Raw genomic sequence first — 11965 nt, 5'->3', positions numbered from 1 at the left:
TATTTTGTGTTTTATTTCATACTAGCTGTGCCTCTAGGTTATACCCGCATTTCTCCGCTCCTATATGTCTAATTATGAAAATAATAGCACTCAGTTGTTATAGTTATTACCAGAGTTATTACTTATTATTCTTTGTAAGGTTTTGGGTTATCACGTAAAAAATAAAACTTATAAGCAATATGATTTATGAACATAATATTTATTTCATTCCGTCATAACTACATAATATAAAAAAAAGAAAAAATACAATTTTAAATACTAAATTTATATGTAATACGTAGTATGATATATTAACAATAGGCATGACGACAGTATCCATAAATGATCGTATTAGGTATATTATTATTAGTCTGTGGTATTAGTGTTTTTAAGGGAAAATGTATAATAAATAAATTCAATATAGTGACCTTAAAAACACTAAGATTAATGAGATTATCAATAAAATAAAACATTGAAATTCTGCAGTTGGCCATTTTGACTAAAACACAGGTGACGTCACGCTTAAGTAAAGAACTCACGTCAGATGTATTTTGTTGTTATGAATATGTTGAGAATACGCATTTTTATTTATTTTCTATTGTTTCACGTATGCTTTATCGACTCAGAACAGAAATATAATTGCGAATTCACGAATACGTGGTTTCGGGGTTCTCCGCGCCAACTTTATACAATCATTTCTTATTATTTTCTCGCTTGAAATAATTACTAACACATTTTTGAGCATTATTTTAAAGTGGATTCACACTGCAATACTGCACACCACTTATAAACTTTGAAATTCGTTTCTATAACACATATTAAATAGGTATATATTTTTTAATTTTTATCGCAATGCATACAAATAATTACGTATTTACTAAAGAGTGACGTCACGCTTACGCCATGACACCTGCGAGCTGTTTTGGCACAGTTGATAAATATTTTTTGAAAAATGGCTTTTATCTTCGTTAAATTTAAGTATATTACCGAAATATAGGGTTTTTTTTGTATAGTAAACGTATACACACATTATGGAAGAGGATTTCAAAATCTTTCGTCATGCCTACGATGAGTTAATCAGTCTTGACCTATAAAAACGAATAAAAAAAATATCCGAGTAAACAAAATCATACAATAATTCTAATATCTAATCTTTTTTTTAGTTCTTTATTTCTGATTTATATGTATTCAAGAGTTTTATTACAATGTATATAGCTCGTTAAAATAATTTATAAACTTAATAATTATAATATAATATAGAACACATTACACAGTATAGATTATATTTACTTTTTTTATTGTACACAATATTTACAACAGTTAAAATAATACGAATACAAAATTAGACTAGTAATTACAACTTTATGACGAAAATCATCGCAAAAATAAATGTAAGTTTAGTACTTTGGTCGAATATGGCGTAACTTTTATAATGAAATATCAAATATAAGTTGAGATTTAATATAATAAGTCTAGAAATACGGTTTTTATACAATACTTCATTAAGATGTTATGTGTAGTATACAAAATTTCAAACCATTGCGACCAAAAAATGGTAATGACTACGGTCTTTTGATTGTGGGCGAAAATCGTGATAAGAATTAGTTAATAAAACCTAAAACGATTATCTTTCTGCTGTGAAATATTTAGTTATAGTTCAATCAAGATAAAATCTAAATTTTTGTTTACAACAATCAAAACATAAAATAATGATAGTTGAGATTTTTGATAACGATAATGTAATAGAAGGCTTTGAAGTTTGAACACATTTTTTGTGAAAAAACTCCGAACAATAACATTATGTGTGATGCCTTATATTTTTTTTACAAAGACTAGTACATAATCAGATAATGTTCTGAAACTTATTTTTTAGAATTTTAATAATACAATCACATACTGATATAATACAACACAAGAAAATTTAAATTTATTTTCTCCTTTCCGTCAAAATGTAATACGAAGTCGTCAAATTCAGCTTTACTGTGCTTATATATCTACGATTATTTTACTTATAAATAATTCCTATATAAACTTGAAGCACTTTTGTTTATCGTGAGGTATTCGTGTTTTGAACAGCACCGAGTCGGCGCGGTACTGCGTCGACAGGAGCGGCGTGTAGCCCATCACCTGAGAAAAAATTGCACATAAATATAAATCTATATATATAAAACTCAAAGGTGACTGATATAGTGATCTATCAACGCACAGCCCAAACCACTGGACGTATCGGGCTGAAATTTGGCATGCAGGTAGATGTCATAACGTAGGCGTCCCCTAAGAAAGGATTTCCCGAAATTCTTGCGGGAACGGGGAAAAACGGGGATGCACGTACAAAGTCGTGGGCGGAAGCTAGTAGATTCATAAAGGTCCATATACAAATTTCTTAAAACTTAAAACGACTAATCCTTTTGAGTTACTGTAGTGAAAAGTAAATTTGAACAGTGGCAGTTATAACAACCCCCAGACTACACGAACAAAGTGAATTCTCCTTACTAGACACTAATAACTAATATCAAAACATAGTTCATACAGATAACACTAATCTTCATCTTGTAACTTTGTTTTTTTTTTTTTTTGAAGGAACAAAAAAAAATATCCAATATTACCTGTGAAAAGAACTGTATACACTTGTGTCTCTCGTGGAAGTGTGTTTCGTCGGCAGACAGCGTCACCGGGCAGCCCGGGCAACGGAACGTCCAACGCGACGTCACCTATTTTAATTTCACAATTAAAATTATTAATATATATTTTTTTAAGTTAAGACAAGGTACACTCGGATGATCGAAGTTACTAAAATAACTGGCTTGTTTTCTATGAGAGGGAGAGTAATTGAATACTATAAAATAAATAAAAAATTAAATATTAAAATTACAATTACATTCCTACTATTACATAATACATTAAATGTCATAAAAATAATGAATTTTTTTCTTATTCGAACTAGCAAAAATATTAGTAGTAACGTACCTTAACCGGTGGCTTCCTAGTAATATGAGCAACTAAAAAGTTCATAGCGATATCCTCGCAGTTCATGTACTCGTCGACGTAGTCCCGCACGGCGGCGGGCAGCGCGCGCCAGTACGCCCACAGGTAGTAGCGGTGTACGAACGCCGCGCCTGTTAGCACCATGCTTAGCTCGCAACTGGGTCGAAGATATTTGTTTTTTTTTGAGAAAAAAAATATTGTTAGTCGTAACTTTTGATTTAATATTTTTGTGGATAAATAGTTGTCAATATAGTTGTCCCCATTTCCTGTCAGAACTTGCTTAGCTTTCGAATAGTATAAAATGCTGCCTTCTTTTGAATCGTGGCGAATTCGTACGAATTGTATGACCCGACTACCCACGTTTTGTTAATAGTCTTTGACTTGCTGTGATTTGTTATCAAATGACTACATCAATAAGGCAGTTGCGTAGAATCGCAGTACATTCTTATTAAATTCATACTAATATTGAACCCAGCCCCGTGTACATTTCTAAAAATATATAAAAAATTCGATCACTCGAGCCAAAAGAAACAAAAAATAACAAATTGAGGGTAGTTTATATGAATATAATAAAGAGTAACGACACGACATTGCATTAGATATTTATGTTTACTAAGCATTTGAATGCTATAAAACTAATATTTATATCAAATTCAAACATCCATGTTGATGATGCGTCGCAATGATATTAGAAGTAAAAAGCGTTTCGGGAGTGGCACGTCTAAATGTGGCTAAATTAATCCAGTTGTCTCTTTATCGCTCACGATAGTTGAATCCTCTTACTTTAACTTCTAATCCTGAGTGTGTTAGTGTACCCTATTTGATAACCGAATGTTGTGTTGGTAATCTATGTGCACCTTCTTACTTATAACATCGTTCCTTAATTAATCATAATAAACATTTTTGAAAATAACATGATTGAAAGTGAAACGTTAAAATCTCTACATTTTACTAACTGTCCATTTGTGGTATCAGCCTGCTCTTCCCCATTACATTTAGGTCTAATTTTTCTAGCTACCAAATTTCATCAAAATATTTCGATGATATAATAGAAGTAACACATTTGCATACAAAGTTACTTCCGGATTTATAATAAGAGAAGGGATCTAAACGTGGCAGTTAATCATCAGCATGACATAGCCTAACGACATATTATCATAAATTAATTATTAATGTTGCCGTCAAGTAAGCGAGCGTTATGACGTCATACTATTTTACACGTTTTAATACAACTAAACATAAATCTGTTTTGCTATTTATATCATTTCTTGATTATTTTAATTACATGATAAATGCAGACTATAAACTGATAGAACATAATATAAGCAGTAGAGTCTATTAAATAGAAAATTACTATTCATATTAGTATTCACAAATTTTGTGGCGTTAAAGATGATGTTGTCATAGTCGGTAAACTTCCCAATTAAGAATTAAAAAATATTATAATATTTTAAGGCGACGTTTACAACACAATAACTAGTACATACATTACAAATACACAATAACTACTAAAAAGGACTTTCAATGAAGTATTTTGCATTAAAATGTAAAATATAGACGCAGTTGACAATTTTCAGTTTTCTATAGTTTTAAAACTGATGAGATATATTTCGAATCCAACTCGAGGTTACCTGTAATTTGAATTGTAGAGGAATCCATTGTTAAAGTTAAGGTCCCATGCATGATATCTGCCGGGGAAACCCACGATTCTGTCCCGATGCTCACGCCATACCCTGGAAATTTTAGAAATTAATTATAATATGTTGTGTTTGTTACTTTTTTTACTGTTATAGTTTATTGTCATCCTTAGTAATGATTGTATACAATTTTTAATAGAATCCATAAGACCATTATTTTAATTAGTATACACATTACGTTTATGTATTCAAAAATTAAATTATGCAGGCATTATTTTCTTTTGGAATGATTTATGATCACATTACGAGACACGTCTTTAACTGTTGGACATGCAAACATTTTAAGCGTGTATATTGAATTATATTAAACAGGATACGTATAATCATTATAATATAATTATCTATACATATAATAAATCTGTAGAAGGGTCAATTCTGTACATTGAAAATATTGAAAAAATAAATAGTAGGGGGTGTTACTGGATCGATACCAAACCCAAATATGTGATTAAAAAAATTTTTGTCTGTCTGTCTGTATGTGAAGGCATCACGTAAAAACTAACGGTTCGATTTCGATGAAACTTGGTATAATTATATCCTATTATCCTGGGCATAAAATAGAATACTTTTTATCCCGGAAAAATAGGTAGAAAAAAATAAATCTTAATTTTTCCGCGCGGACGGAGTCGCGGCCGGAGTACCATATCCTATTCTCACCTAAACGCAAAGACGATTTCATCATGTCTCAAATGTGCGTCATCATCAACGCACAGCACCGCCTCAGTCTCGATAAGATGATATGGTAGAAAGCGGTTGTTAAGCGAATTGCGTTGTGTTCGAACAACTGCAACTGGAGCACCAGACTCCGGCCATGATTGGCTGGCCGGCGGACCCGAAACACCGTTCCATACTACCACCACCTGGTGACGTAACCCTCAATCTCAAAAACTTATCTATTCAAGTTACAATTTATGATGCAGAATGAAAACTGTCTCAGAATGACGCTCAAATTATTTATGCATAATAAACAACTAGACTTTCAATCACGCTCAAAGTTGGTCCGAAGTGAAACTCTTTCTACACGTGTATTAGGCAGACTTTTCTTATGAGCGATATTTTGATCATAATGACCACGACATAGCCAGGTACTATGTAAGGTGTTCATTTCAATGAATGTTTTGTTCAACGCTTCTTCGACATTTTTTGATGACAGGCGATTGTTAGTCTTATTGTTTATAGTACGTCAATGATGCAACGAGACATATATATTTTAAGCATTAGTACGTACTACTGTAGGCTGTCTGAAAGAATACTCTTTCAATATAGGTTTTAAATGTAATACTCTTTTATAACTTTGAATTGTTAAAACTGCTGAATGTGTTCGATTTTTTTGCACTATGAAAAAAATATAAGCTTTTACAATTTACCTTATTCAAATACGGCAAACCACGCAACCGCGCGAGGGCCGCGGCCAGTACTGCCTCTCGTTCATACGTCAATATAACTATTGTAAACTGTTCTCTTGCTCTGTCCCCGCCTAGAGCTTCACTAAACTCCTTCCCAGAGCCCCCAGCTCCCGCTCCAATGGGTCTAAAGCCCGCCGCTGACCCCATAAACCGAGCCTCTGATGTTACCGGCGGATCCCAAGGTAATTGCGGATATATCGCGAACGGTTCTCCCCAGTCATTCCACATCTCATAGCCATGTAACAATAATAATGAATAATTACGCCGATACGCTGGACTAGGATATGGAGCTTCCAAGGGTCCGAGAGTCTCTTCCGGTTCTGAATCGACCGCTGGTGGTTCCACCTTCAATGGATAATAAGACTCATTAAAGGCAGGCGTCCCCAACGTGGGAGCTGCCGGTCGAGCAGGAATATTCAATCGCGTTCTTATCACAGCCAATAACGTGTCGATGCTCGCTTGTAACGAGCTCAAATATCTCTCCCAAAGAACTCTGCCTTGCCTTCTAAATGCCAGCAAGTCAGCATCTGACAATGCTCGTAGCAAGAAATGTAATTCTGTGACACGCGCTTTTGGCAAAGCTAGAGTAGCTCGGCGCCAATCGAGAACTTCGTCGTATGGCAAACGAATTCTATCTCCACCAAGTATGACGGGTATAGCACCAGATCGTAATGCTTCATACAGTCTCGCTTGCAAAAGAGCTGTAGAAGCATAGTTCTGATCCGCGGGTGCTAGTATTAAAACAAAAGTTGAATCACGGAGTATTGCACGTCTGGATCGATCTGTACCACAGAGCGCCCAATCTCCGATGGACCGAATCGCTCGTCGATCCACTGAAGGATCGCATTCAAATTGCAAATAGAATACATCCGAGGCGGGTGCATTTTTTGCAATCTTTTGCAATGATTCTATCAACTGTTTATCGTCTTCTTTATTCAAATCTGTCACAGGCGACTTCGAACCCTGAAAACTAAATCAGTATTATGAATAGATACTTATAACATACATCAAGTAAAAAATTAAAACACCACTGAACATTTACCTAAGTAAATATTTTCTTCTTGCAGGTGCAATTGGTGCACATTCTGCCCAAACATCCCCACCGGGCGGTCCCAATGCTGGAGCAGTAACGATATCGAAACCCGGTCTAAACTGCTGCAGGGTAAAAGTAGATTGAGCTATCATGGCACGACCTGTCGAAGCACCTTGAAATGCATCACCGGAACCTACTGAAAGTTCTCGTCGGGCTAAGTTCAACAGAACGTGATTTCTGCCGTCGCCGCCCCAATATGGAAGGCTTTTAACTGCTGTTTCATTCAACATTAGTTGATACGTTTCTGGTGTTGAACTGGAATAGTAAAGCTTATTACATATTTTTATCTTCTAATATTATGGTAAACACATGATATTGCTTTAATATAGATTAACTTACGATGGGCCTTTGGTAGTGGGAAATGATTCTCCAATCAGAACAAGATAGAGACAGGCTTCGTTCGGATTATGTGTCAGGTGAGCGTTATAGCTTAAAGTTTGTCGCAATGTAGTTTTAAGAAAGCCATCCACCTCTGCTCCAGCGAGAGGTGAATGAACATCGGGATCATAGAAATAAATTGGAAATCCAGATGTTAAGGAACAACGTGAGTGATCAAAACACGAGTGCATACGACAGTGTACTTCAGAAGAAGGGTGTAACGGAGATAAGATAGGCGGAGGTTGCGATGGAAGGATTTGGTTAGGTGGAGCTAATTCTGGAGAATCTCTGCGGATTGCTTCAAGCTGTGCGAGTCGTGCTTGGTCGGCGGACACTCGCAACCGTTGCAACTCTGCGGAAGCGCGCGCGTATTCTGCTTTCACGTTATCAGCCTTAGCACTGGCAGCTGCTGCTTCTTTTTGTAAACGTCCACGCTTTTCTTCTAATTCACGTAATTCAGTAGAGACTGATGCCTAAATGGTTAAAAAAAGTAACTTAGATTTTTTTTCAATCTCATAAGCATAAATTCACTCGAAGTTCGAACTTGTAAAAAAAGGTCATAATATTACAATGGGAAATTGAAAAATACAACACAACAATAATTTAAACACAGTAAATAGAATACGAAAAGCTTTTTTTGATAAAATAATAATTCACAACTAGCATAGCCATAGGATAGTTACTTTCTAACATTAACTTGTCATTACAGCATAATCTTAATGCAATATGCTACAGCCATTTCAAAATAAATAACTTGAACGGATTTTAAACACAATTTATTCATTACATATATAAATATCCCTACTGACTATATATATACTGACAGCACCGCAGATACTGCCTACTGTAAGTAATTTCTTGTTGTGTAGTAGATAGTTTGGGAACTACCTACAAAACATACAAAATTATTATGCATATTTATTAACTGTGATATAAGTTTGTTTTAAGTAAAATAAACTGTTTAATTGTTAATATAAGCATTAAAATGTACATTATGATGACAAATACACACAAATACAATTATAATCTTATATATATAAAAATGAATCGCAAAATGTGTTGGTAAGCACATAACTCGAGAACAACTGAACCGATTTCGTTAATTCTTTTTTTATTACATTTCTTGAAGTACGAGGATGGTTCTTATGGAGAGAAAACGTAAAAATGTACCACGGGCGAAGCCGGGACGGACCGCTAGTTTAATAATATAGTTTTAGATTTTTAAAATATAATGAATACAACCATAAAATCAATTTTTTGAAGCTATTGGAATACTTTTTGGTAAAAATATTAAAAGTACTACCTATGCAATGACAGGCTTTGAGTTAACAAAAAAGAAGTTTTGCAAAAAGAATAATATATTTCCCGTTTGAAACGAAAAAATTAATCCCAGTTATATGTTACAATTGTTTCAGTTTGAATTACCTTGATTCGAAGCATTTCTTTAATTCTAATTTTGAGATCATCTGCGTTAATTGTTGAGATATCGCCCAGTGCATCCAATGTGTGCTGCATTGCATTCAACCCCAATGAAGAGGACGACTCATACTGAAAATTAAAAATTAACTATGCAATTAGATTTATGGAAATCAATCAGTTCAAAAATTCTAGTATAATTATGTTCTAGTACTTAGTCTTCTATACCCTCAAAAAATTGTAAACAAGTTCTTGCTTTAAAATTCTATTATAATATGAAACTTTCTGAAAGACTTTGTTTATAATATTAACTCCATATTTTAACTTTACCTTAGATAAATAATAGTGTGTAAAGAGTGGTACTAGAAATAGTATCACAGAAACCATTATTATGACCCGGGATAGTTTCAGGTGACCAAGCCATTGAAAAATTCTCTCGTGAACAAGCATTGTTAGTTACAAATGATTTCACTTATAATTAAACGATCTCACTAGATGTTCATAATTTACAACTCTTTATTCTTTGAAGTAAAGTTCAATTTATGTGTGAAGTGTGATATAAAACAACACATTTTGACTTATTTTTAACGTTATAAATGTTTGTTTGTATGAAAATAATACATGTTTTATTAATTTGTTCTGTTCAAATTAATTAAATTCCAAACTAAAAAACTAAGCCGCAGACAAAATTGATTACTGATACTGTAGAAATATCAATTGTCAATTTGTCAATTGTCAGCAGTTTCTGACAAGCACACTGTCAACTGTCAAGTTTCAACCAAAATGCCACTGTCCAATCTAGGTTAATTGCTCTTAGACCCACAGAATCTACCCAAAATCTACCCATTATAGTTACCATCCCAATTCACGCATAGCATAATGTTGAATTAAAAAATAAGCTTTTCTTTTCTACTGTGGTTTTCTATCACAAATCCTCGGCAGTAATGAAGAACAGTATCTAACACTAACAAGGCACTTTATTTTATCTTTGTGTTCAATCATAACTTAAAATGCAATATTTCTTGAACGAAATATAATATGCTCTTATCGTGAACAACCAAGTGAACAACAAATAAAATGATATAATGAAAACGCCATAGTTCCCGTTGCTGTGGGACTAATACACTTAAAAGTACTCCATAGGCGTTTTTCCACTAGATGGCCCGGCAGGTGGCACCCACCCGGTACCGGGCGGCGCCGGGACTTCGTTTTTCCACTGCACTGGTGCCGATGCTGGTCTATGCGTCATCCTACCTCATCTATAGGACGGCTAAGTATGGCGCATAAGTGAGGTCCAAAACGCATGGTGGGTGGCTTCACATGCTTGGCTCAAATAACATGAAATAAACAAATGCGTACACGCAAAAGGCTTTACTTTTATACGTGAGAGAGTGAAAGAGCACGGCTTATAGGGAAACGGCCGTTGCCATTTTAATTAATAACAATAAGTTTGGTTTAGGTACACCACAAGGTACACCTACAACCTGTCTATCCTTTTAATGTACACATCATCACAGCACATCATTGAGTCTTCATTGACTATACCAATTACTTACCAGGAATTTTATGTTATTTAACTGATTAAGTAGTTAGCCAGTGTTCGTTTTCGTAAATTAATATAGGTACATACATTATAAAAATCTCCAAATGAAATAGATATCTACTTTACTAATTTTACTTTGTTTTTATTAATCATCATGTAGTAAAGTAAAATTTTGCACTTAACAGATTTACATTTCAATTTTTCGATTAGAACCTTAGATAATAAAATGAAATTTTCAGATTAGCCACCAAGCCAATTGGATTTTTTAATTTTTGTAGGTATGTGATTTTATTTTTTTACGGGCTTTGATGTTGTGAACATACTGGGTAATTATATCTTTCTTGGCATTAAATTTAAATCTAACGTTAATAAATGTTACCATACTGAATTGGCCTATCTTTCAGCACACAAAACAAATCAAGCATTTTTCGCAATAATTCACGTCACTATAAATAAAAATCTCATCGAACTCAGCGATCGGTGAAAAAGTGAAAAAAAAAAAGTAACTCCGAAAATACGAAAAATCGCATATCATACAAGGGGGTGATTCGGATAGCACTCTAGGTCCTTTAGTGGTCCTCTACCTCCCAGCTTCAATCCATACTTTTTGGGACACTTGTATATTATTTGGTTTTGGTATCATATTATTTTATACATTTGCAGAGGTTTTGTAAGAATTAGGTAGGTACCTACCTATAGACTTTATATAAAGAAAACAAAATTTGTTCTTAAAATTTTTATTACCATAACTAACTGTACTACCTATAAAGATTTAACAATTAACATCTTCTGTTGTAACAATCTCATAATCAACATGACTATTATTTTCATGCATCTTTTCATGGTTCAATAAATATGAAAAATGAAACATTACACCACAACATTTGCATTTTCCGCCATCAGAAGACTCCCCGACACATTTCAGATAATGATCATACATTTTTTTTGAATTTGTAAAATGTAAACTACATTTGGAACATTTGTAAATTTTTTGTTTTTTAAAATCGCCTATTACGTCAACAACTTCAAACTTATAAACGACACCTTTCTGCCCATGATGCTCCAATAGATGCTTAAACAAGTTATTGGGAGAAAATGCAAACCCACATTTTGTACATTGTTGGCTCAGTAACCTACCAGGGCGTTTTTTTATGTGTTCTTTAGCACTACTTTCACTTAAAAAATGGCAGTTACATTTGACACATTTAAAAATTTTAGTCAACTTTTCTTCTACAGTATTTTTTAGTTCCAATATTACAGATGCATTTTTGTCTATTTTTGTCTCCTTTTTATCGACATTTTCATGGTGGGATTGTTCCTCATTGATCTGCTTACTATTTGTAGGATCAAAATCAATTGTTATTATATTATCCTTTACAAAGTCTGGATCGTTTAAATGCAATTTATAATGGCCCTTTAATTTTCCTTCATCAAAATATAAATCACATTTTATACATTTAACTTTACC

General features: G+C 33.7%; 1 protein-coding gene across 1 annotated transcript; it reads right to left on the bottom strand.

The window, feature by feature from the left end:
• Positions 1–941: 941 nt before the first annotated feature.
• Positions 942–9746, bottom strand: LOC123704496 (exostosin-3). The gene is made up of 10 exons (XM_045652878.1): positions 9285–9746; positions 8964–9086; positions 7500–8011; positions 7110–7415; positions 6029–7037; positions 5319–5521; positions 4596–4697; positions 2947–3121; positions 2586–2690; positions 942–2106 (listed from the first exon to the last, which is right to left on the bottom strand). The coding sequence occupies exons 1-10, from the start codon at positions 9402–9404 to the stop codon at positions 2002–2004; spliced, it is 2760 nt and encodes a 919-aa protein (XP_045508834.1). The 5' UTR covers positions 9405–9746; the 3' UTR covers positions 942–2001.
• Between the last annotated feature and the right edge of the window lie 2219 nt (positions 9747–11965).

Source organism: Colias croceus, chromosome 2 (assembly GCF_905220415.1).
Source record: "Colias croceus chromosome 2, ilColCroc2.1".
In the NCBI taxonomy this organism is placed as follows: domain Eukaryota; kingdom Metazoa; phylum Arthropoda; class Insecta; order Lepidoptera; family Pieridae; genus Colias; species Colias croceus.
Note: the sequence above shows the minus strand (reverse complement) of the source record. Positions and strands in the feature narration are given on the sequence as shown.